We start from the raw sequence: 21,059 nt of genomic DNA, 5'->3' as shown, positions 1-21,059 counted from the left end.
ATATTTAGTTCGAAAAAAAATCACAAATAGTATGAATCCAAACCGATGTACGTAGGTTTGTTTGATTTGATTATAAATAATTTATGGTCTAACTTAATTTATTATTATATATAATAAAACCAATATATATGGCTTGCTTCAAACTTTCATAATCGAACCACATTTAATTAAACAGTAGCCCTACCATTAACAACGGCCAAAAACTCTCTTCTAAATCTCCAGATTCTGGATGAGTGGTACTTTTAAACCACTTCGAAATCTTGGAATTTAGGAGCAAATTCAAACAACTTTTATTACCAGAGTTTTATGCATCCATCATCTTTTTAATTCTATTAAAAGCGAATTTAGCAAGTTTAACTACAAAAACCGCTTCAATTAAGCATTAGAGCGCTAGCGTTTACGCTAGTTAATCGGTAAATAACCACTCCTATATATGGATCAGATAAATCGAAATCTCAAGGCAAACATCTGATGAGAAAGCCAATAATGAGTTCATACTCAGTAATATAAACAAGGGTACTATATTAATCAGTATTACCATGCAATGAGAACAAAGATTGTGCTTTGTTTCGTATGTCAAAAAGCCCCTATAAAAATGAACATTTGCTTATACGCACAATCCAACCGGATATGTGCATTGATTACTTCAACATAAAACACATCAAAAACTTGCTTTAATTTTTTCCTGGTAATATAAACATTAAGTTGTTATATATTTAAGATATATTTGACCATTTTTTTTTTTCAAAAGAGTATCAAAATACTTTTATTCAAAAGCATGCAGAAGAATTTTGAAGTAATTTTTATATAAAATGTATTCATGAAACTTTTTTTAAAGCTTGCATAAACTAAATTAATCCAAACTAATATATCTAAATATTCTTTTATTTTATAAAATTTCCTAACATTTCTTGGCAATCTAACCTTCAAAAATCCAAAAAAAAATTGTAAAAAATTCATATATAATTAAAATGCTGATAATTTTTTTTTTTTAAATTCAAATACTTTCATTGCTCGTTCCTAACTAGCTTAAATCCTATTATCTTTCCACCAACGTAGTTAGATACATGTGTGGCATTGACTCTACGATTGCATGCTCCATGACAAAGCAATACTCACTAACTTTAATGGATAAAACAACGGTTACAAATTTACCAACAAGAAAGTCTTACAAGCAACGAGAAAAATAAGCACCCGAATTTATGTCTTTCTATCCATTATTTATACCCATTTTCCCATTTGAATCATCGTCGAGGATCTTGTCTTAAAAAATACTTAGGGTTTTTACTTTAAATAAGTTTTCTTAATGGATTTGTTCGTGAATGCAAACATGATTGAGGTTCATGTGTTGTTGGTTGGGAATGATGTGGTTAGCCTTATTGAGACTAGTAAATTGCTAGAGTTCAACTCATACAAAGGTAATTAATAACTAGAAATTCACGATCTTGTGATTCGAGATTTGATTTTTTTTCCCCTTCAAACATTTGATTTGTTCTTCGAATCTCATTTGTAATGTCGAGTCTTTGTGGAAAAAAAGAGAGGGAAATTTTGAGTTCTCTATCTCTCGAATTTATAGCCATTTCGAATGGTTAAATTTGATTGTTTGTTTGAATCTTTTATTTGAATTGGAAAACATGGGGAGATTTTACTTTAAACAAGGCCGGTAGATCGTTATATATGAATATATGACATGATTTAATTAGTATCGGGTATCACGATGGTAACTTAAATCTGTGTTTCCCGCACTTTTTGTGTGTCTTGAATTTTCATCATTTGTCGATTGAATTTTTCAACAAGCACACGAGGAATTTTGAATCGAAAAACTTGTTTTGATTACAAATTGGATATATAGCACGATCTTTTATTGATAATCACGATCGAGAAATTATATTTTCCATTCTTTTTTATTTGTTTTATATTGTCATCATTCGCTAGATTATTTAGCTTGTTTGAATCTTCCAAGCTATTGCACATGAGAAAATTTTGGATTTACCATGTCTACTTGATTCTTAACTGCTAATTCAAAATCTTTAATCTTTGAAGAAACGTTGCTAATTGAGTTTTAGCATAATGGAATATGATTTTTATATATATTCAAATATTATTTTCGCGACGCGACTGCATGATTATGACAAATAATCTATGACTCTTTTTATTTAATTCTTCTTCCTTCTCTTTTCTTATCCATGTTGGAACTAAATATAATGTACACACGTTATGTATACTAGAAAAGTCGGTGTTAATGCTCATTCATAAAATGATAAAATTTATTTTCATTATTAATTCTTTTTATATATGAATATAAATGATATCATGGAAGACTCAGATGAATCCACTTATTATTTATTTGAATGTTTCATTTTACTTTATCTAATGCAAATTATTCCATATGTTGAGCGTATGCATGAATAGTATATTTCTAATAATTAATATCCACACAAAGATATGTATTCATGCACTTAGCAATATAATATTTAGTTACTCCTTTTCTTATTTCAAGAATATTTGAGTTTTGAAGAACTAATCTGAACTTTTCAATGTATATGAATGAACACAGTTACGGCAGTTCGAGTTGCAGCCATCGCTTCATCTCTGTTGGCTAAAGAAAAGGTGAAGTACGATGTTGTGATGGTTGATGTAAGCTCTTCCGATGCACAAGGATTTCAGCTTGCACACGACGCGATCCACATGGGTTACACTGTCATTTGTAAGTGTTCATCTATATAAATGTGTATGTGTGTGAGCGCGCGCACGCATAGATACATAAATATATATATGCAAATAGATGAGCACACACTGATAAATATATATCTAGTGCACTGGATGTGCAAGTTTAAATAAATTTCTTTGTGGTACTATTTTACATGTGTTAAATAATTTTTGCACAAAAGATTTAGAGATTTCATCAAAATTATGAGTTTAACAATGTTGAATTGCGGTTTCTTATTTGTGATGATCAAATGTAGTGATGTCCGATAACCCGAATGCGATGTTGGTGAAGTGTGCCATAGAGGATGGTGCGTTCATGTTCATTCAAAAACCAGCCTCTATGGAAGTGTTGAAGTACCTTTGGCAACATGTTCTCAGGGAGAACACACGAAGAACCATAGAAAAGGCTAGATTTAGAGAAATGATAAGCACCGTTGAGAGCTCAAACTTCATCTTGAACAGTGGACGGAATGTGATCCATCCCAACAACATTGAAGCCAACATCAGTGTGCACGAACTTGGATCAAGAAATATGGTGTATCAAAACGGGTTGGAGAGTTTTAGATTTGGATCGGAGGATGACACCGCGGTTGATAAGAACAAGAAGCCGAAGATTTGCACAGAATGGACTCAAGACCTTCACGAGAAATTCGTCGAGGCGGTCAAGGAACTTGGTGAAGGAAGTATGTATTCTCATCTTCTTGCACAAAATTGGCACATGCACGTCGATTTCATGTGGTTATTTAATTTATCATTAATCTCATAATTACTAGTGAACTTGCTTTGAGAAAGGTATTAGGGGGCGATTTCATAAATTTCTTGGATAAAATTTATCATGTAAGAAAAATTAGAGGATAGAATCTTATCACAAACCATTTTTCTTCGGTTTAACATTAATAGCTAACATGGATTTGAACATGCATTTGATGTTTTGAGTAGGATGTTTTCCTAGAGACATTCTTGAGCTAATGAACGTGCCTGGTTTGAAGAGAATGCAAGTTGCCAGCCATCTCCAGGTTTGGTTGCTTTCTTACTCGCGTGCTTAAATTATATATTCTCACATTTCATTTTATTTATTATTCGAAGTTTATTAAATAATATATTCAACCATATAAATTTTCAATATTATTTTGACATAAATTCATGTTCATTTTAATATTTCAATAATCAAGTTAATTATGTGTCGTGACACTCACGTTTTTGCTTCTCTTTTGCATCATGACAGAAGTGTCGTCAAGGTTGGAAACCTACTCAAGAACGTAACCAAGATGGTTCAGTACCTTCCACGAGCAACGGCTCGAACTCGCACGGCCATTCGAAGCCGAAAAGGCGTGGATCATACCCTCGTGTAGCCAAGGGTGCTCAACCTAAATTCCTCGCTAGAAGTAAGGAAAAAAATGAGCAAGCTCCTCCAGAGAAAGTCGCGGAAGATCCCATCGGTTCGCTCGAACCAGATAACATGAGACAGAATATTGAGATATCTGATACTGCTTCAAACAAGAACATTAATGTCAACGTGAATGAAAATTCCACCAACAACCTGAACGGAAAAATGATAGTCCAGTCGAACCATGAGAGCTGGACGATTCCGTCCGATGACTCCTTCGATTTCGCCCTCGATAATTTTGATGGATCAATGAATCAGATAGATTATAACTTTGAAGGGTTTGGTTTCGATCAGAATTTCTGCCAGGTTGGTATTTCTACCTAGTCTATTCTCAAAACATTACTATTCAACTTTAGCTTTAGCTAAAATGCATGTATTTTGCTGACAGAATGTTTCTGCTGATGATGAAGAACCTGGAAGCTTTTGGCGTTCATTCCTTTCAAATTTCTCAAGTCACAAAGATTAGAACAAGACAGATATTATGAGCATGGACATGAAGAAAATACATGTAAACATATAAAATTTGATGTAATCTCAAAATTGTATTTGTTAGAGATCGGGGACAATGATTTTTACCCCAAACAGTATATTAATTTTTTTATGATATTTTATTCACAGATAATAGCATGTACGTAATAATTGCGGAGCTAGAAATTTTAAGTGGGGGACGAAATTGAATTTTATGAAATAATTAATAATTTAAAATTTTAAAACATAAATATATTATTTAACATTTATGGACAAATAAATAATAATGATAAAAAAATAATTCTTGACTCCTATAATAAAGAAAAAGTTTATTTTAGCGGGGAAAAAATCTTAATTTGATATAATAAAAATTTAAACTTGTTGTATAAAAAATTTGACTTAAAAATTAGAAGTAATTATATTAAAGTTTTTACTATATTTAAAATACTTAAACTAAAATTTTACTCATTCTAGAGCAAATATTAAAATAGAAAGATAAAAATCAGAAATGATGTATACAAAAAACATTTTCTGTTTACATGTTCATGTTATTCTCGAGTTTTTCATATGATTTTAAATTAATATTAAAAGCGTGAACAAAATCTGTATCCAAATAATTAACGAATATAGGACGCATATTTTTAAACAAAATTTAAGAGATTTATAAATTTTTAAATTTGAGGCCCCGAACGGATAGCTCTAACAAATGAGAGAAAAAACAAATGTCATTTTTTTAAGACTCAAACTCACGCCTTTTAATATATTAAAGGCAAAGCTTCTGTGAGAAAATCTTACGAGTCGTATTTTGCTAAAGGCAAAACTTAAGTGAGAAAATCTTACGAGTCGTATTTTGTGAAACAGACCTTTTATTTATGTCATCTATGAAAAAATATTATTTTTTATGCTTCACGTATTACTTTTTATTGTGAATATCGATAGAATTGACCCGTCTCACAGATAAATATTCGTGACACCGTCTCACAAAAGACTTACTCTATATTTAATAGTATCTATAAATATTCAAAAAATAATCATATTTATAATTTTTTACAAAATTTTCAAATTCGCAAAGAATTTTTTGTCATAACCTACAGACTGTTATTGATGCAATAAAAAACCAACTACATACAAATTGTAGGACCCCCGACTCCTTTACAAAAATAATCATGCATTTTGTTCTATTTTATTTAATTAATAGTGAAATATCAAATTAAGCCCTGGAAATGTTTTGTTATTTAAACTGATAATATCGTAACCATCTCAGTAACATATGAGGGTCAATAACATGCGTAGTATCATCTCCTTCACCTGATCACCACACCTTATACCAAAGCCTCGCTGAACCACCAAAACAGATCCATTGTGTTTTATCAACCAATATCAATTTCGGTTGCATGATAGTTAGCAAAACAATCTTCTGAAAACTAATCTCCCCAAATATATTTGGGGATAGTTATTTCTCAAAAGATGAGGGTGGTGTCTGTCAACCTTGAGATTTTCGGCCTTTAACAAGTCCGTCCTTCCGAAGGTGATATCCCTTCCGAAGGTGATATCGAATATGCACGCAAGGAAAATACCATAAAATTGTTTTGCTAACAGTAAAAACAGCAGCTCATTCAACAGAACTTATAATTCCATAAAACACCATATGCTACTGGCCATCTCATAACCAAAGAAAAGAAAAGAAAAAGTCTTGAGCAAACAATTATCAAGAAGTCAAAAGGGGTTAACTCGACCCTACCGCTGCGGGCAGTGCCCCTACAGGATATCAGCCATTGATTTTACATGGTGATTAAATTTAGGCCTTTGATCACCTCATGGGGTCTGGACCTTTGATCACCTCATGGGGACAGTGCCTCACAAGGTAGGGTGAAATGAACCGTCAAAAGGCCTGGTAAAAGATCCTCAGTAACCACCCTTGAGATCATTCACCACATCATATGGGATCGGAGTGACCGTTTCGAGCGTAGCACCTTCCACCATAAAACCAGGTTTTGGCCCTTCTGGCTGTCTTTTGGTGCTGATAATCTTGCCTTCTGCTTTTGCTTCGGCCTTCAGTTGATCATTCTTCCTGATCCTCTGAAGGATTTCCTCATGGCACCGCGATGGCTGGACGTGTTCTACACGTACATGAATTCTCTTTTTTATGATTCTGTTACCAACATTGATTCGATAAACATCACATTGTGTATCAGTTCAACGGCCGGTTTAGGGTCAAATGAACAGGAAACATGGATGAGTTAGAACACACACAAATGAGTAAGTAGAAACATTAACTTGAATTATGATTTGTTAAACTAAATATAAATTGAAGATAATTCAATTTTCTTCTCTGTACAACTTGAACTACAAATAAATAAGACTATCTTAGCTAAAGGTTTCTTTTGGCCCGAGGCACAAATTTGGGAACTGTGGAACTAAAGCCAATGAAATACGCTCACAAGTTTGGGCCGGACTTTTATTGGGCCGAATGCTTTTAAAGGATCACAGGCCATATTTTATATGATTATATTTTCTATTTTATCCCTAGACTATATTATTAAATTAAATATAAAAAAATGTTCAAAAAATATATAAAAAGATTTATTTTAGATAACTTATTTCAGGGTAAATGATTATGAAAAAAATCACTCCAAAATAGACGTTCCAAAAATATAATCAATGAAGGAGGGGATTATTATTAACTTATTATTATTTTTGTTACATAAATACAATTATTATTATTATAAAAATATATAAATTGGGTGTATCCACTATTACACAGCTGATGTATCGAATAAGGTCTAAATCCACTTGTAAAAATCTTTCATATCCGTGTATTCAAGTTGATAGAGTAGACTAACATCTGATCAACGATCAAAAATTTGATTATCTATAATAACATCTTTTTAAACGAATTTATTAGATAAAATTTGTTCAATGTAGTTTATTTAACTAAACTAGTTTGTAAGTGATTCCTTTAAAGTGGGCCAAAGGAGTGACTCATACTTTTGGGGCTGCACATATTTCATAAGTCCAATTATCTTAGGCCCAATATTTTGATGCTCTCCTCCGCTGTTCTCCTAGGTGATTTTGTCCAGCTACTCCACTGTCGCTGCCACGGTCCTCTGACGCTCGTATGTTAGCCTGTTTACTACTATCGTTCCCACTAAGCAATATAAATATAAAGAAAATCATAGGGCGTAAATTCTGTTTATTAGTGGCAAATCTTATTTGGCAAATCATGCGATCAAGCTAGCGGGTAAAGAATCTATCTTGACATTGTTTTAAGGCCTTAAGATTTATTAGCCAACAAAATAAGAAGATAACTTTTGTTGTTATGGTTCTGTGAGAGGAAATTACCTGGTTTGATGGAAAAATTGGAAAACCAAAAGTTGTAGATTTTTCCTTTCAATTTTTTGTGTGTGTGTGTGGGGAGATTATCGAATATGACTACATACTACTTTATTTAACCACCTATGTTGGTTTTTCATTGATCTATTTAGCTATGGGTATAACCGAGGACGGCACAATATTGGGTAATTTATCCAGCAGCAGCAAGGCGTTTGCTGTACACTACCCGGGTTACCTTTCTTCCATCGAACGCGCTGTTGAGACTTTGGGGGGTACTGAAGGCATTCTCAAGGTGTGCATATAACAATATTTATGCGATAACAATACTACCTTTTAAATTTCTTATTGGACTATTTCAATGCTGAAGTGATCATTGAGTTTTTAGAGATGTGATCCGTATTAGATTGTATTTTATTGCACACTGTATGTTTGTCTCAAGTTTATATATTTTTTGAGTATTTATTTAATTTTATTTGGGTTGGTGATCTTATAGTGCTTGGGATTTGGAAGATAGATTGATAATGCTAAATCAGTATGTGTGTGTGGGAATGGTAATGTGCTAGCTTTCCTTTATGTGCACATGTTCTACCAAGTACTAGTGCCTCCCCTATCTTAAATTTTCTTATAGATGAACATATACCGTGATTTCAGACATGTAGTGATTGTCTTTGAATCGTGAGGTGAATAAATGTTGATCAACTGCATTCTAGTCTTGTAGCATAGCCGGTATGTTTAGAGTCACAGCTTTGATCCTAGACAGGGGAAGAACCATGTACAAATATTAATGGAATAGTTTTGAATAATGGTGTTGTCAAGACTCGAGAAGGATATCTTAGTATGTGCCATAGAGATGGGACCGTGGAGAAGTTAAGACCATAATTTGGAATCAATCATCTTTTGTATTATTTCTCTTTGTAAGTAAATTTATGGCGGTTGCGTTCATAACCTACTAAATATAAAAGTGCAAGCTTGTACAAAAATGAATTTGGTAATACATTCGGCCTCGTAAGCGAAAAAGTTTATGATTATAGTTACTTTCAGGACACAGCTGATTGGATTGGTTTAATCATCATTCAGTCTTTCATTAAGCTATCGTAGTTCAGTTACATGTTGAAATACCTATATTTCAGCATGTTGCATTCAAATTAAATCTCTATGTTTTCAGGTCTGTACCAAGAAGTTAAACAGGTTGGAGCTATATTTTCGCCCGGAAGATCCATATTCACACCCAGCCTTTGGAGAACTCCAGCCCTGCAATAATTTTTTACTGAAAATTTCAAAAAAGAAAGGTAAGAGTTTGATAAATAAAAACAACCCTGGTGGAGTTCCTGAACATGCATCAGTAGTTAATCTTGAGCAGAATGATACCTTTCCTAAATTATCTGAAACTTCACAAACGATTGTTCGTCCTGAATCTGAACCCCATCCAGATTCTTCTGAAGTTGATGTACAAACACAGACTGGAGCACATGAAACACTTTTTGCTGATATCGTTGCTCAAGTGTCTGAGGCGTATCACTTCAATGGTTAGGCTGATCTGTTTTTCCTCATGTTTTCAATCACCCTCTTTTTCAGCAATTGCTGCAAAAATCATTTCTCTGTTATTTCATTCCATCTTCCTGCTGTTCTCCGAAGGTATGGTGGATTACCAGCATGTTCTTGCTGTGCACGCTGATAATGCTCGAAGGAAAAAAAGGAATTGGGATGAAGCTGAACCACAATTCAGTAAGGGCTTCTTTCTTGTTTTTGAGCTTTCAGGGAACTAGATTTGCTAGTATTTTAAATTTTTTCTTCATGCAATTTGTAGGAAATGGTGATTTACTCGATTTCGATCATGAGGATTTGATGATGATGGTTCCACCACTTTTTTCCACAAAGGATCTGCCAGAAAACGTTGTGTGAGTTGCTTTGGCGTGTATGATTTTATTTCACCTGATTTACCAGTCATTCATAGCCTTTTTGATCTGTCATTCATTCTGCCCTGGAAAAATTAAGAAGATAATATTTCATTTGAGGAGAAATAGAGAATTAACTTCAAATGCTACATGTTATGAATTTGGAGAAAAATAGTCATATATATTCTCTAAATTCTTTTGGAAGACTTCATTTCTTCCTTTTCTAGTCTTCGCTTTTGGAGAGAGATATTTTCTGGTAATAGTGTTAACAGAGTTGATGTGCCTGATTGACGCCAAACAATGTTTGCACTTAGCAAAGTCATATTGACCATTGCTTCGTTTATTGACATTATCTATGACCGTAACAACTGATGTTCATAGATACGTCTCAGTGCTAAACTGGAATTTTTTTTCGCATCAAAATCATGAATGTTTTTATCTTCTCAATTTATATTACTTTTGAATTTATCTCATTGAAATGTATGATAAATATTTCAAAACATTTTTTGATGTCCCATTTGCCAATATTGTCCCCAGATACTAGCTGTTCTCAACAAGTGCCAAGGTGTTAATTACTATGATATTATGTAAATTAGCTTAATATGAATAACTTGTTGAGAGACACTCAATAGGTAAAAGGATTTGACAATGCGTTTGTACGTAAGGATTTGGACTAAATGTTTGTTAGAGTTCGAAGAATGCCTTGCATCTCACCTACTTTAGTAGCATGTGATTCATGTTCATTTTTGGAAAAAATAACCGGTCTGTCATTTGGATGACTTCTAATGTCAGCCGTCATTTACTAATAGTTCTGCTCGAACTCATTATGTAGAAACATGTTATCATATTTTTTGTTTGGATGGCTTTTAACTCCTTCACCTGCAAGTAATTTTGGGAAAACCTTATGTTTTATATAGTAATATGTGGCAGCATAAGCCATCCCCCGAGATCGATGTGAAACTAATCCAGAATTAGCCTTTTGGAATCATGTTCAAAATATATGGAAAACAGAACAGATAGCTATGTGTAAAACCAGCAAACCAGTGTAGTTAATCAAAACAGTAGTACAAGGTTTAAATGAATCAAACCGAGGCCTGTAACTTGTACAGTTTCTTTAAAATAGATTTGCCCCCTCCGGTATGTGCTCCGAGGATTCAACGGACGTCTGTTTCCCAGGATACAATGGGCAAACCAGCAGAGTTACAGCACAAAGCACTATGTTAACGAACAAAATCAGTACCTGAACTTTATCAGTGAACGGAGCAGAAGCAGAACAAGAAGAAGCAGTACTGTAGCAGAACAGGTACTGTAGCAGAACCAGAAGTTCAGCAGAACGACAGAAAGACGGAAAACAGAATGCAGGGAAAGTGAAATTGCAGGTGTCTTCTGACCTTGACACATCTCCTATTTATACATGCCTATACAAGCCACACGAAAGGCCAAAAGTTGCCATAAAGTAGTTGGGAAGATGAAACACCAAAAGCCAATCATGTGAAAGGTCTCAAGGGCATGTGAAAGGTCTCAACAAAAAAAAAGATAACAAAAGATGGCATTGACTACTAGGCGATTTTACCCTTGATCGGTCCGACATTCGACGCACCCAGGTCGCGCTCGTACGCTTGCATACAAGTCAAGCCTTTTTCCACTGCAAATCGGGCCCATGATTTGCACTCACCTGGGCCTGTGTGCGCGAGATAGAGCCTCTTGACCAATAATTGTTACACCTCCATAAAAGTGTAACACAATATAAACTTATCTATACCACTTCATTTTTCCAATGTGGGACAAACACACCTTTCCAAATTTCCATTCACTCACATGGAAAGCCCATAAACCAAAAAGCCCACCTTTAATCTAACAAGTACTGTAGCAGAACAAGTACTGTAGCAGAAGATGAACTGCAGCAGAAGCAGAAGCAGTACTGTAGCAGAATCAGTACTGTAACAGAGCGGTACTGTAGCAGAACATGTACTGTAGCAGAACGGTACTATAACAGAACCAGAAGTTCAGCAGAACGACAGCAAGACGGAAAACAGAATGCAGGGAAAGTGAAATTTCAGGTGTCTTCTGACCTTGACACATCTCCTATTTATACATGCCTATACAAGCCACACGAAAGGCCAAAGGTTGCCATAAAGATGACATATGAAGCACCAAAGGTTGGGCATACGAAGCACCAACAGTTGGGGAGATGAAACACCAAAAGCCAACCATGTGAAAGGTCTCAAGAGCATATGAAAGGTTTCAACCAACAAAAAATAACAAAAGATGGCATAGACTGCTAGGCGATTTTATCCTTGATCGGTCCGACATTCGACGCACCCAGGTCGCGCTCGTACGCTTGCACACAAGTCAAGCCTTTTTCCACTGCAAATCGGGCCCATGATTTGCACCCCTCTGCGCCTGTGTGCGCGAGATAGAGCCTCTTTACCAATCATTGTTACACCTCCATAAAGTGTAACACAATATAAACTTATCTATACCACTTCATTTTTCTAATGTGGGACAAACCCATCTTTCCAAATTTCCATTCACTCACATGGAAAGCCCATAAGCCTAAAAGTCCACCTTTAATCCAACCAGTACTGTAGCAGAAGCAGAAGCAGTACTGTAGCAGAATCAGCACTGTAGCAGAACATGTACTGTAGCAGAACCAGAAGTTCAGCAGAAGCAGAAGCAGTACTGTAGCAGAACAGGTACTGTAGCAGAATGGATACTGTAGCAGAACCAGAAGTTCAGCAGAACGATAGCAAGACGGAAAACAGAATGCAGGGAAAGTGAAATTCCAGGTGTCTTCTGACCTTGGCACATCTCCTATTTATACATGCCTATACAAGCCACACGAAACGCCGAAGGTTGCCATAAAGATGGCATATGAAGCACCAAAGGTTGGGCATACGAAGCACCAACAGTTGGGGAGATGAAACACCAAAAGCCAACCATGTGAAAGGTCTCAAGGGCATGTGAAAGGTCTCAAACAAAAAAAAAATAACAAAAGATGGCATAGACTGCTAGGCGATTTTAGCCTTAATCGGTCCGACATTCGACGCACCCAGGTCGCGCTCGTACGCTTTCACACAAGTCAAGCCTTTTTCCACTGCAAATCGGGCCCATGATTTGCACTCACCTGGGCCTGTGTGCGCGAGAGAGAGCCTCTTGACCAATAATTGTTACACCTCCATAAAAGTGTAACACAATATAAACTTATCTATACCACTTCATTTTTCCAATGTGGGACAAACACACCTTTCCAAATTTCCATTCACTCACATGGAAAGCCCATAAACCAAAAAGCCCACCTTTAATCTAACCAGTACTGTAGCAGAACAAGTACTGTAGCAGAAGATGAACTGCAGCAGAAGCAGAAGCAGTACTGTAGCAGAATCAGTACTGTAACAGAGCGGTACTGTAGCAGAACATGTACTGTAGCAGAACGGTACTATAACAGAACCAGAAGTTCAGCAGAACGACAGCAAGACGGAAAACAGAATGCAGGGAAAGTGAAATTTCAGGTGTCTTCTGACCTTGACACATCTCCTATTTATACATGCCTATACAAGCCACACGAAAGGCCAAAGGTTGCCATAAAGATGACATATGAAGCACCAAAGGTTGGGCATACGAAGCACCAACAGTTGGGGAGATGAAACACCAAAAGCCAACCATGTGAAAGGTCTCAAGAGCATATGAAAGGTTTCAACCAAAAAAAAAATAACAAAAGATGGCATAGACTGCTAGGCGATTTTAGCCTTGATCGGTCCGACATTCGACGCACCCAGGTCGCGCTCGTACGCTTGCACACAAGTCAAGTCTTTTTCCACTGCAAATCGGGCCCATGATTTGCACCCCCCTGCGCCTGTGTGCGCGAGATAGAGCCTCTTGACCAATCATTGTTACACCTCCATAAAGTGTAACACAATATAAACTTATCTATACCACTTCATTTTTCTAATGTGGGACAAACCTATCTTTCCAAATTTCCATTCACTCACATGGAAAGCCCATAAGCCTAAAAGTCCACCTTTAATCCAACCAGTACTGTAGCAGAAGCAGAAGCAGTACTGTAGCAGAATCAGCAATGTAGCAGAACATGTACTGTAGCAGAACCAGAAGTTCAGCAGAAGCAGAAGCAGTACTGTAGCAGAATTAGTACTGTAGCAGAACGGTACTGTATCAGAACAGGTACTGTAGCAGAATGGATACTGTAGCAGAACCAGAAGTTCAGCAGAACGATAGCAAGACGGAAAACAGAATCCAGGGAAAGTGAAATTCCAGGTGTCTTCTGACCTTGGCACATCTCCTATTTATACATGCCTATACAAGCCACACGAAACGCCGAAGGTTGCCATAAAGATGGCATATGAAGCACCAAAGGTTGGGCATACGAAGCACCAACAGTTGGGGAGATGAAACACCAAAAGCCAACCATGTGAAAGGTCTCAAGGGCATGTGAAAGGTCTCAAACAAAAAAAAAAATAACAAAAGATGGCATAGACTGCTAGGCGATTTTAGCCTTAATCGGTCCGACATTCGACGCACCCAGGTCGAGCTCGTACGCTTTCACACAAGTCAAGCCTTTTTCCACTGCAAATTGGGCCCATGATTTGCACACACCTGAGCCTGTGTGCGCGAGAGAGAGCCTCTTGACCATTCATTGTTATACCTCCATAAAGTGTAACACAATATAAACTTATCTATATCACTTCATTTTTCCAATGTGGGACAAACCCACCTTTCCAAATTTCCATTCACTGAAAATTCCAGCAGAAGCTAACAATTCCAGCAGCAACTCATATTTCAGAAGATGATATTTTCCAGCAGACAAAATCCAGCAGACAGGATCCAACAGCAGAAGAATTCAGTAACGAAATTCCAGCAGATAGCTACTGATTCTGCTCAAGACTTGTAACTGAAGCATTTAACATGGAATAAAAGCTGTTAATGGCAGATTATGGTCATTAATTGGAAGGCTAACAGTAAGATTTTGGCCAATAAATATCACCCTCAACCTCTGAATTGGGTTATACAAATCTTGAGATTATCACTTGAATTTTCGAGCTAAGAGAGTGCTTATTTTCGAGTTGTAAAATCCAGTAGAAAGAGCAACCAGATTCCAGAAGACTACAACAGAAACTTTCAAGAAAATTATTAAGTAAGTGGGCTTATGTATAAATATCTTGAAACCCGTTTGATGATTTCTGTTTTAAAGCAAAGCATATTCTTGATTTCTGATATCTGATTTTGAAGCATTGAAACTTAGTGAACTAATGATAGGAATATATATTCTGAACATTACTTATTACTGATTACTGATTTCTGGCCTCACCCCTTAGAGAAGAGAACATATAAGGGACTGATATCAGTTTAGCCATGAAATTCACGAACGTGCTCAGTGCTAAATTCACGAACGTGCTCAGTCATAGCCTTGGCATAAAACACTAGTTTTATGATGTTACAGAAGGCATGAAAAGGTGGTTTATTGGATTTTATTATTAGTTATTTTGCACTTGTAGTTTAAAACCTTGCTCAGATCCGAGCTTGAAAAGGAAATAAGAGGTAGTAATGCAGCAGCGCTGGGAGGTGAATAGATCTTTTGACAAAAAAATTGTTAAATGTCTCACATCGTTTGGATTAAGTTATTGATAATTATATATATGGATTTGGACAATACTCTCCCTTGGACTAGCTTTTGGGGTTGAGTATCCAAGTCTCAATTTTAATATGATATCAGAACACAAACATACTGTTGCCCGATGGGCCACCCGATGATCTTTTGGCAAAAACAACAATTAAGCCTTCTGTTTAGTGCCTTACTATCACTTCAATATCATATGCATTCTGCGGTTATAATCTCTACAGCTCCCCATGACTTATTTTGGGTATATATTTGAACTTCGGGTATAATTAATAAACCAAAAACCACAAAATCAATTACTTATTCTATAGCTTCTAATATTTATCTCATTACTTTATTTGGATTGGTAAAGTTTCCATCAATTTTATTGCAGATGGAGATTGAGCAATGTCTTGCCATTGACTTCAACATTAAAGATATCCTAATTGTTAAATATATACGTTATTATGTTAATTTTTTTCCTAAAATTACTACCTGTTATTTGCTTTGCCCATTTCCTATCTCATCTGCTTTTTTGTTTACGACCACGTTTGTCACCTGATTTATTGATGTACGATTTTTGTTTTGTTAAAAAAAAGAATCACTTGCAGTGCAATTTTGATATTATAATACATGACTTGAACATAGCTATTATAAGTGCGATGTCTAGTGTGACACATGGCAATTGAAGAGCCTAGGCAGAGGACAAGACGCTAAGTCCCTTAGTAAAGTAAGGCGTTGCGAAAATGAATGAATATTTTTATGCATGTCATTTCGGACATATTATTCTGACGCATAAGTGTGTTCAAAACTGGCATTGATCATTTAAAATGCACCAATTGATAGAAGATATCAGTTACTCTTGGGCCTGTGTTCAAAAGATGAGCCTCTCTGGGCCTAGAGCCTGATACGTGCCTTATGGTCTGTGGGATTTTGTTTAGTATGGACTTTAGCAAAGGAAATAATGCAATTGCAAGCCAAAAAAAAATTAAATTTAGCACAAGTATTGCTGAGTTAGCTTTTGGGGTCGAGGTAGGTACAAATCTCAATTTTAATATGATATCAAAATCCAGACCTACCGTTGCCCTATGGGCCACCCGATGATCTTTTGGCAAAAAAAGCAATTAAGGCTTTTGTTTTGTGCCTTACTATCACTTCAATATCATATGCATTCTGCGGTTATAATTCCTACAGCTCCCCATTACTTATTTTGGGTATATGTTTGAACTTTGGGTGTAAATAATAAACCAAAAACCACAAAATCAATTGCTTATGGTTTTCTATAGCTTCTAATATTTGTCTCATTACTTTATTTGGATTGGTAAAGTTTCCATTCATTTGATTGCAGATGGAGATTGAGCAATGTCTTGCCATTGACTTCAACATTAAAGATATCCTTATTGTTAAATATATACGTTATTATGTTAATTTATTTCCTAAACTACTACCTGTTATTTGCTTTGTTCATTTCCTATCTCATCTGCTTTTTTGTTTACGACCATGTTTGTCACCTGATCTATTGCTGTACAATTTTCGTTTCGTTAAAAAAAAGAATTACTTGGGTCCAATTTTGATATTATAATACATGACTTGAGAGTTGAGCATAGCTATTATGAGTGCAATGTCTAGTGAGGCACATGGCAATTGAAGAGCCTAGGCAGAAGACATGGCGCTAAGCCCCTTAATAAAGTGAGGCGTTGCGAAAATGAATGAATATTTTTATGCATGTCATTTCGGACATACTATTCTGACGCATAGGTGTGTTCAAAACTGACATTGTGCATTTAAAAGGCTGGGCCTCTCTGGGTCTAGAGCCTGATATGTGCCTTGTGGTCTGTGGGATTTTGTTTAGTATGAAATTTAGCAAAGGAAATAACGCAATTGCAAGCCAAAAAAAATTAAATTTAGCACAAGTATTGCTGCTATCATACTTGAAAAGAAACTAAATTGATCGTTTTCAGCTGATCAATTCTTTATGATAGTGAACAATTAGATGGAGTTCTCCATTCATTTTAATGATGAAAATATATCAATACGATAAGAATACGTTTATTGGAGCTGAAAAAATTAAGAGAGGGTTTTGCAGTATTTTTTTATTCTGTATTCCTTGAGATTGTATTTTTTTCCGGGCTGGATCGATCCTTTTGATAGTGCATTACATGTAGTAGTAGTGAGCAATTCCTTCCCATTGATGTAACCGAAAGTTATTTTTATCGCTTGAAGTGATAATGATTAAAAATTTGAATGTTATCCACCCGATGAGTTGTTTGTTTGCACTTGACAATCATACATATCCCAAAGAAAGTATACTGGGAGAAATTCATACCCAGGGACTCAGAACGATGGAGGTGGCAGACAGCTGTTTGTGAATTGTTTGATGAGCGTCCAATATGGGTCAAAGAGTCATTAGCAGAACGTTTAATTGATCGAGGCCTGAATGTTGGAGGCAATGTGCTTAAAAGGTTTTATTTCTGTCTTGTATAATATGCTACTACAAAATGCAACGTTTAACTCAAACTCTTGTTATAGGTCAAATTTTTTATGCAAGTTTAGTTTTGATTTTCCAGGCTTCTGTTCATAGCATCATATTACTTCTCAAATGGGCCATTTCTGAGGTTCTGGGTCAAAAAAGGATATGATCCTCGAAAAGATCCTGAATCTCGCATGTTAGTTTTCATCCTGATACACTTTCGCATCTTGGTGTTGCATAATGCAAATTTTCACTTTCTAGAGTATAGATTATGTATGATATTTTCTTATTTGATCTAGTTGTTTGAAATTTTTATCGTCTGGGTTGTAGCTGCATCAAGATATACAATTTCCTCTGGAGATTTTGTACGTTTATTGAAGTGTTTCAGGAGAAAACAACAAGAAATTATTTTTGTGCAAAAAATATTTGTGTAAGGAGATAGACAATAGCGAATTTAAATTGATGCTAGAAAAATTCTAGCACTTAAGAAGTACCATGTTACTTGAAAGCAAATCTATTGCTTATACTTAAAATTTCAATATGCCCACTAAATCTCGAAGCTCCATTACTTGCTTTAGATTTTTTAAGTCTGTTTCTTTAATTGTCTATTGAACTGAAAATTAAAAACTTGAGCATCTGGATGCTCAAACTGCCGTTCGAATGTTTTATGCTCTCGAGTTTTATTGCTTATTCCAAATCCTTGTTTCTGCTGGAAAGTTACACTCACCGATTTTGGCACCAAAAAAAGGATGGATAACATAAACTGAAGGAGACAGATGAATCTCAAGAGGAACACAGCTTACTTAATACTTCAATAAATATGTTGATTCATGGTGCAGTAGATAATGGTGAATTGGAGCTTGTTTAGGGCCCGCATCACTTTTAAATTGAGTATTTTGAATTTGGTATTTTTTAGTACGGGTGGAAAAGGTGGTCTGGCAAGAGAAGGAAACCGTGTTGTCCAATGGTTAACTATAAACATATGAATAATCTGTTTTTCTTGAATAGTTTGCTTTTTTCATCACCGAGGGTGAGTTAAAGCATGTATAGACTATATAGCTTCTGAAATTTGTTTTTTGTTCAGAGTTTCTCTTCAAAATAATTATTACAAATAGTTTCTGAGATGCCATGACTAGCTAGTAGGCTCAATTAACTTCTTCAAAACTTTCTTTTGTAGGAATCTGTAGTCTGAAAACATATTTTATCTTTTCTAAATGTTCCATCACGAGAACTTATGTTCGTGCATTTTTCTGAAAGAGAATATAAGTTATTTTGACATTTTAATCACCTGGAAAATTTGTTTTAAACACTTGTTCAGCAAGCTCAATTAACTTCTTCAGAACTTTCTTTTGTAGGAATCTGTAGTCTGAAAACATATTCTATCTTTTCTACATGTTCCATCACGAGAACTTATGTTTGTGCATTTTTCTGAAAGAGAATATAAGTTATTTTGACATTTTAATCACCTGGAAAATTTGTCTTAATCACTCGTTCAGCAAGCTCAATTAACTTCTTCAGAACTTTCTTTTGTAGGAATCTGTAGTCTGAAAACATATTCTATCTTTTCTACATGTTCCATCACGAGAACTTATGTTCGTGCATTTTTCTGAAAGAGAATATAAGTTATTTTGACATTTTAATCACCTAGAAAATTTGTCTTAACCACTCGTTCAGCAAGTTCTTTCGATGTTATGATGTCTTAAATTGTATTTTCTCTGATATAATCCATAAGCTTCATTGTTTAAGTCTTGAATTTACTAAGGCTAACTTATTGTGGTTTACTTGATTAGATATCAAAAGACTGATTTTCGAGTGCCACCATTGTTACGAAGCTATTGTGATGCCAATGCTTCATCTGGGTAAGGAATTTTACGAATTCTGAACCTAAAAGAAAAATTAGCTTCTCTCTTCTTGTGGGTCGGAGTTCAGACTGTACTGCAGTACAATTATATAGTCTTGATTATGACCAAGATTTATTTAAACTGATACAAATTGACGATTAATTCACATAATACATTTTATATTAAACTGGTTACCTAGAGTCCAACAAATCAAGTAGTTATGAAAGAAATACAATTTTCTGTTACTGTCTAACAATATCATGTCTTTAGATGATGATTGTGCTACTAAAATCTCCCCCCCTCTCTCTCTATAGTAGATTAATTATCTTTCTATCTGTCATGTGTAGGGGTGGGAAAAAATACCGAAATACCGTGCCGAAAAAAATACCGAACTTACCGAAAAATCGGTATACCGAAAATTTCGGATCGGTATGAAATATTTTATTTTTCGGTATTTCGGTATATACCGAAAATAATTTTTTATTATTATTTTTTTTGAATTTAAGTTCGGTATACCGAAAAAATGTCGGTATACCGACAAAATTTTCGGTGTCGGTGCGGTACCTGTATGAGTTTTTTTCATACCACATTTCGGTATATCGACATTTTTCGGTATACCGACAAAATTTTCGGTGTCGGTACGGTACCTGTATGAGTTTTTTTCATACCGAAAATTCGGTATACCAAAAAATTCCATACCGATATTTTCGGTACGGTATACGGTACCGTAGTTCTGTACGGTATACCGTACCGTACCCACCCCTAGTCATGTGCAGATTGAAGAACAATTGGAAGGATATTTGTGCATTTGAGGTTTTCCCATATAAATGCCAAGTTTTATTACAACTCTTTGAACTTAAGGATGATTATATTCAACAAGAATTAAAAAACTTTCAAGTCAAGAAAGCTGCAGCTTATGATATACTTTCATTTTCCTGTCAAATTTAAAATTTTCTCTTAAGGAACCTGATTGAATATTTGAGAAGAAATATGGAATTGTTCTGGTAAATATTAAATAATGTGACAGTTACGTTGGCCTGGTAAAACTGAACAGAACCACTAGTAGTTCATGGTCTAATTTCTCAAAGCTTGAAAATATATCTCTTCTGTTTTGATTGATTATCTCGGTTCTTGAATGTCCTATTAAACTGTTCAATTGGACAGTTTTTCGATCTTCAAATCTCTTTCCAGACAATTTATTTTGCTCTAAATATTTGAGATTGTGTAGCAGCCAAATTTTGGGTTTGGAGAAACTTGTTATGCCAAATGGATATTGTTATTGTAGGTGGGGTTGTGGAGATCAATAGTAGAACATAATCAAGAAAATAGTTATTTTGACATG

The 21,059-nt window shown here is 35.2% G+C and overlaps 1 protein-coding gene across 1 annotated transcript; it reads left to right on the top strand.

The window, feature by feature from the left end:
• The first annotated feature begins 7,620 nt into the window (after positions 1-7,620).
• On the top strand, positions 7,621-20,624 carry LOC140834174 (uncharacterized). Its single transcript, XM_073198858.1, has 11 exons — positions 7,621-7,805; positions 8,050-8,189; positions 9,063-9,423; positions 9,533-9,622; positions 9,705-9,795; positions 15,306-15,372; positions 15,801-15,854; positions 17,708-17,868; positions 17,974-18,072; positions 19,667-19,735; positions 20,494-20,624. Exons 2-6 carry the CDS (start codon positions 8,052-8,054, stop codon positions 15,343-15,345), a joined length of 720 nt encoding a protein of 239 aa, XP_073054959.1. The 5' UTR covers positions 7,621-7,805; positions 8,050-8,051; the 3' UTR covers positions 15,346-15,372; positions 15,801-15,854; positions 17,708-17,868; positions 17,974-18,072; positions 19,667-19,735; positions 20,494-20,624.
• The last annotated feature ends 435 nt before the right edge of the window (positions 20,625-21,059 follow it).

Source organism: Primulina eburnea, chromosome 1 (assembly GCF_022965805.1).
Source record: "Primulina eburnea isolate SZY01 chromosome 1, ASM2296580v1, whole genome shotgun sequence".
Classification (NCBI taxonomy): Eukaryota; Viridiplantae; Streptophyta; class Magnoliopsida; order Lamiales; family Gesneriaceae; genus Primulina; species Primulina eburnea.
The sequence above is the reverse complement of the archived record's forward strand: the minus strand, read 5'-3'. Positions and strand labels throughout refer to the sequence as shown.

Coding starts and splice junctions, on each gene's coding strand:
- LOC140834174 (XM_073198858.1), top strand. CDS start 8,052: ATGGGTATAACCGAGGACGGCACAATATTGGGTAATTTATCCAGCAGC. Junction 9,623..9,704: donor TGAAGCTGAACCACAATTCA/GTAAGGGCTTCT, acceptor TGCAATTTGTAG/GAAATGGTGATTTACTCGAT. Junction 9,796..15,305: donor GATCTGCCAGAAAACGTTGT/GTGAGTTGCTTT, acceptor TTGCACTTGTAG/TTTAAAACCTTGCTCAGATC.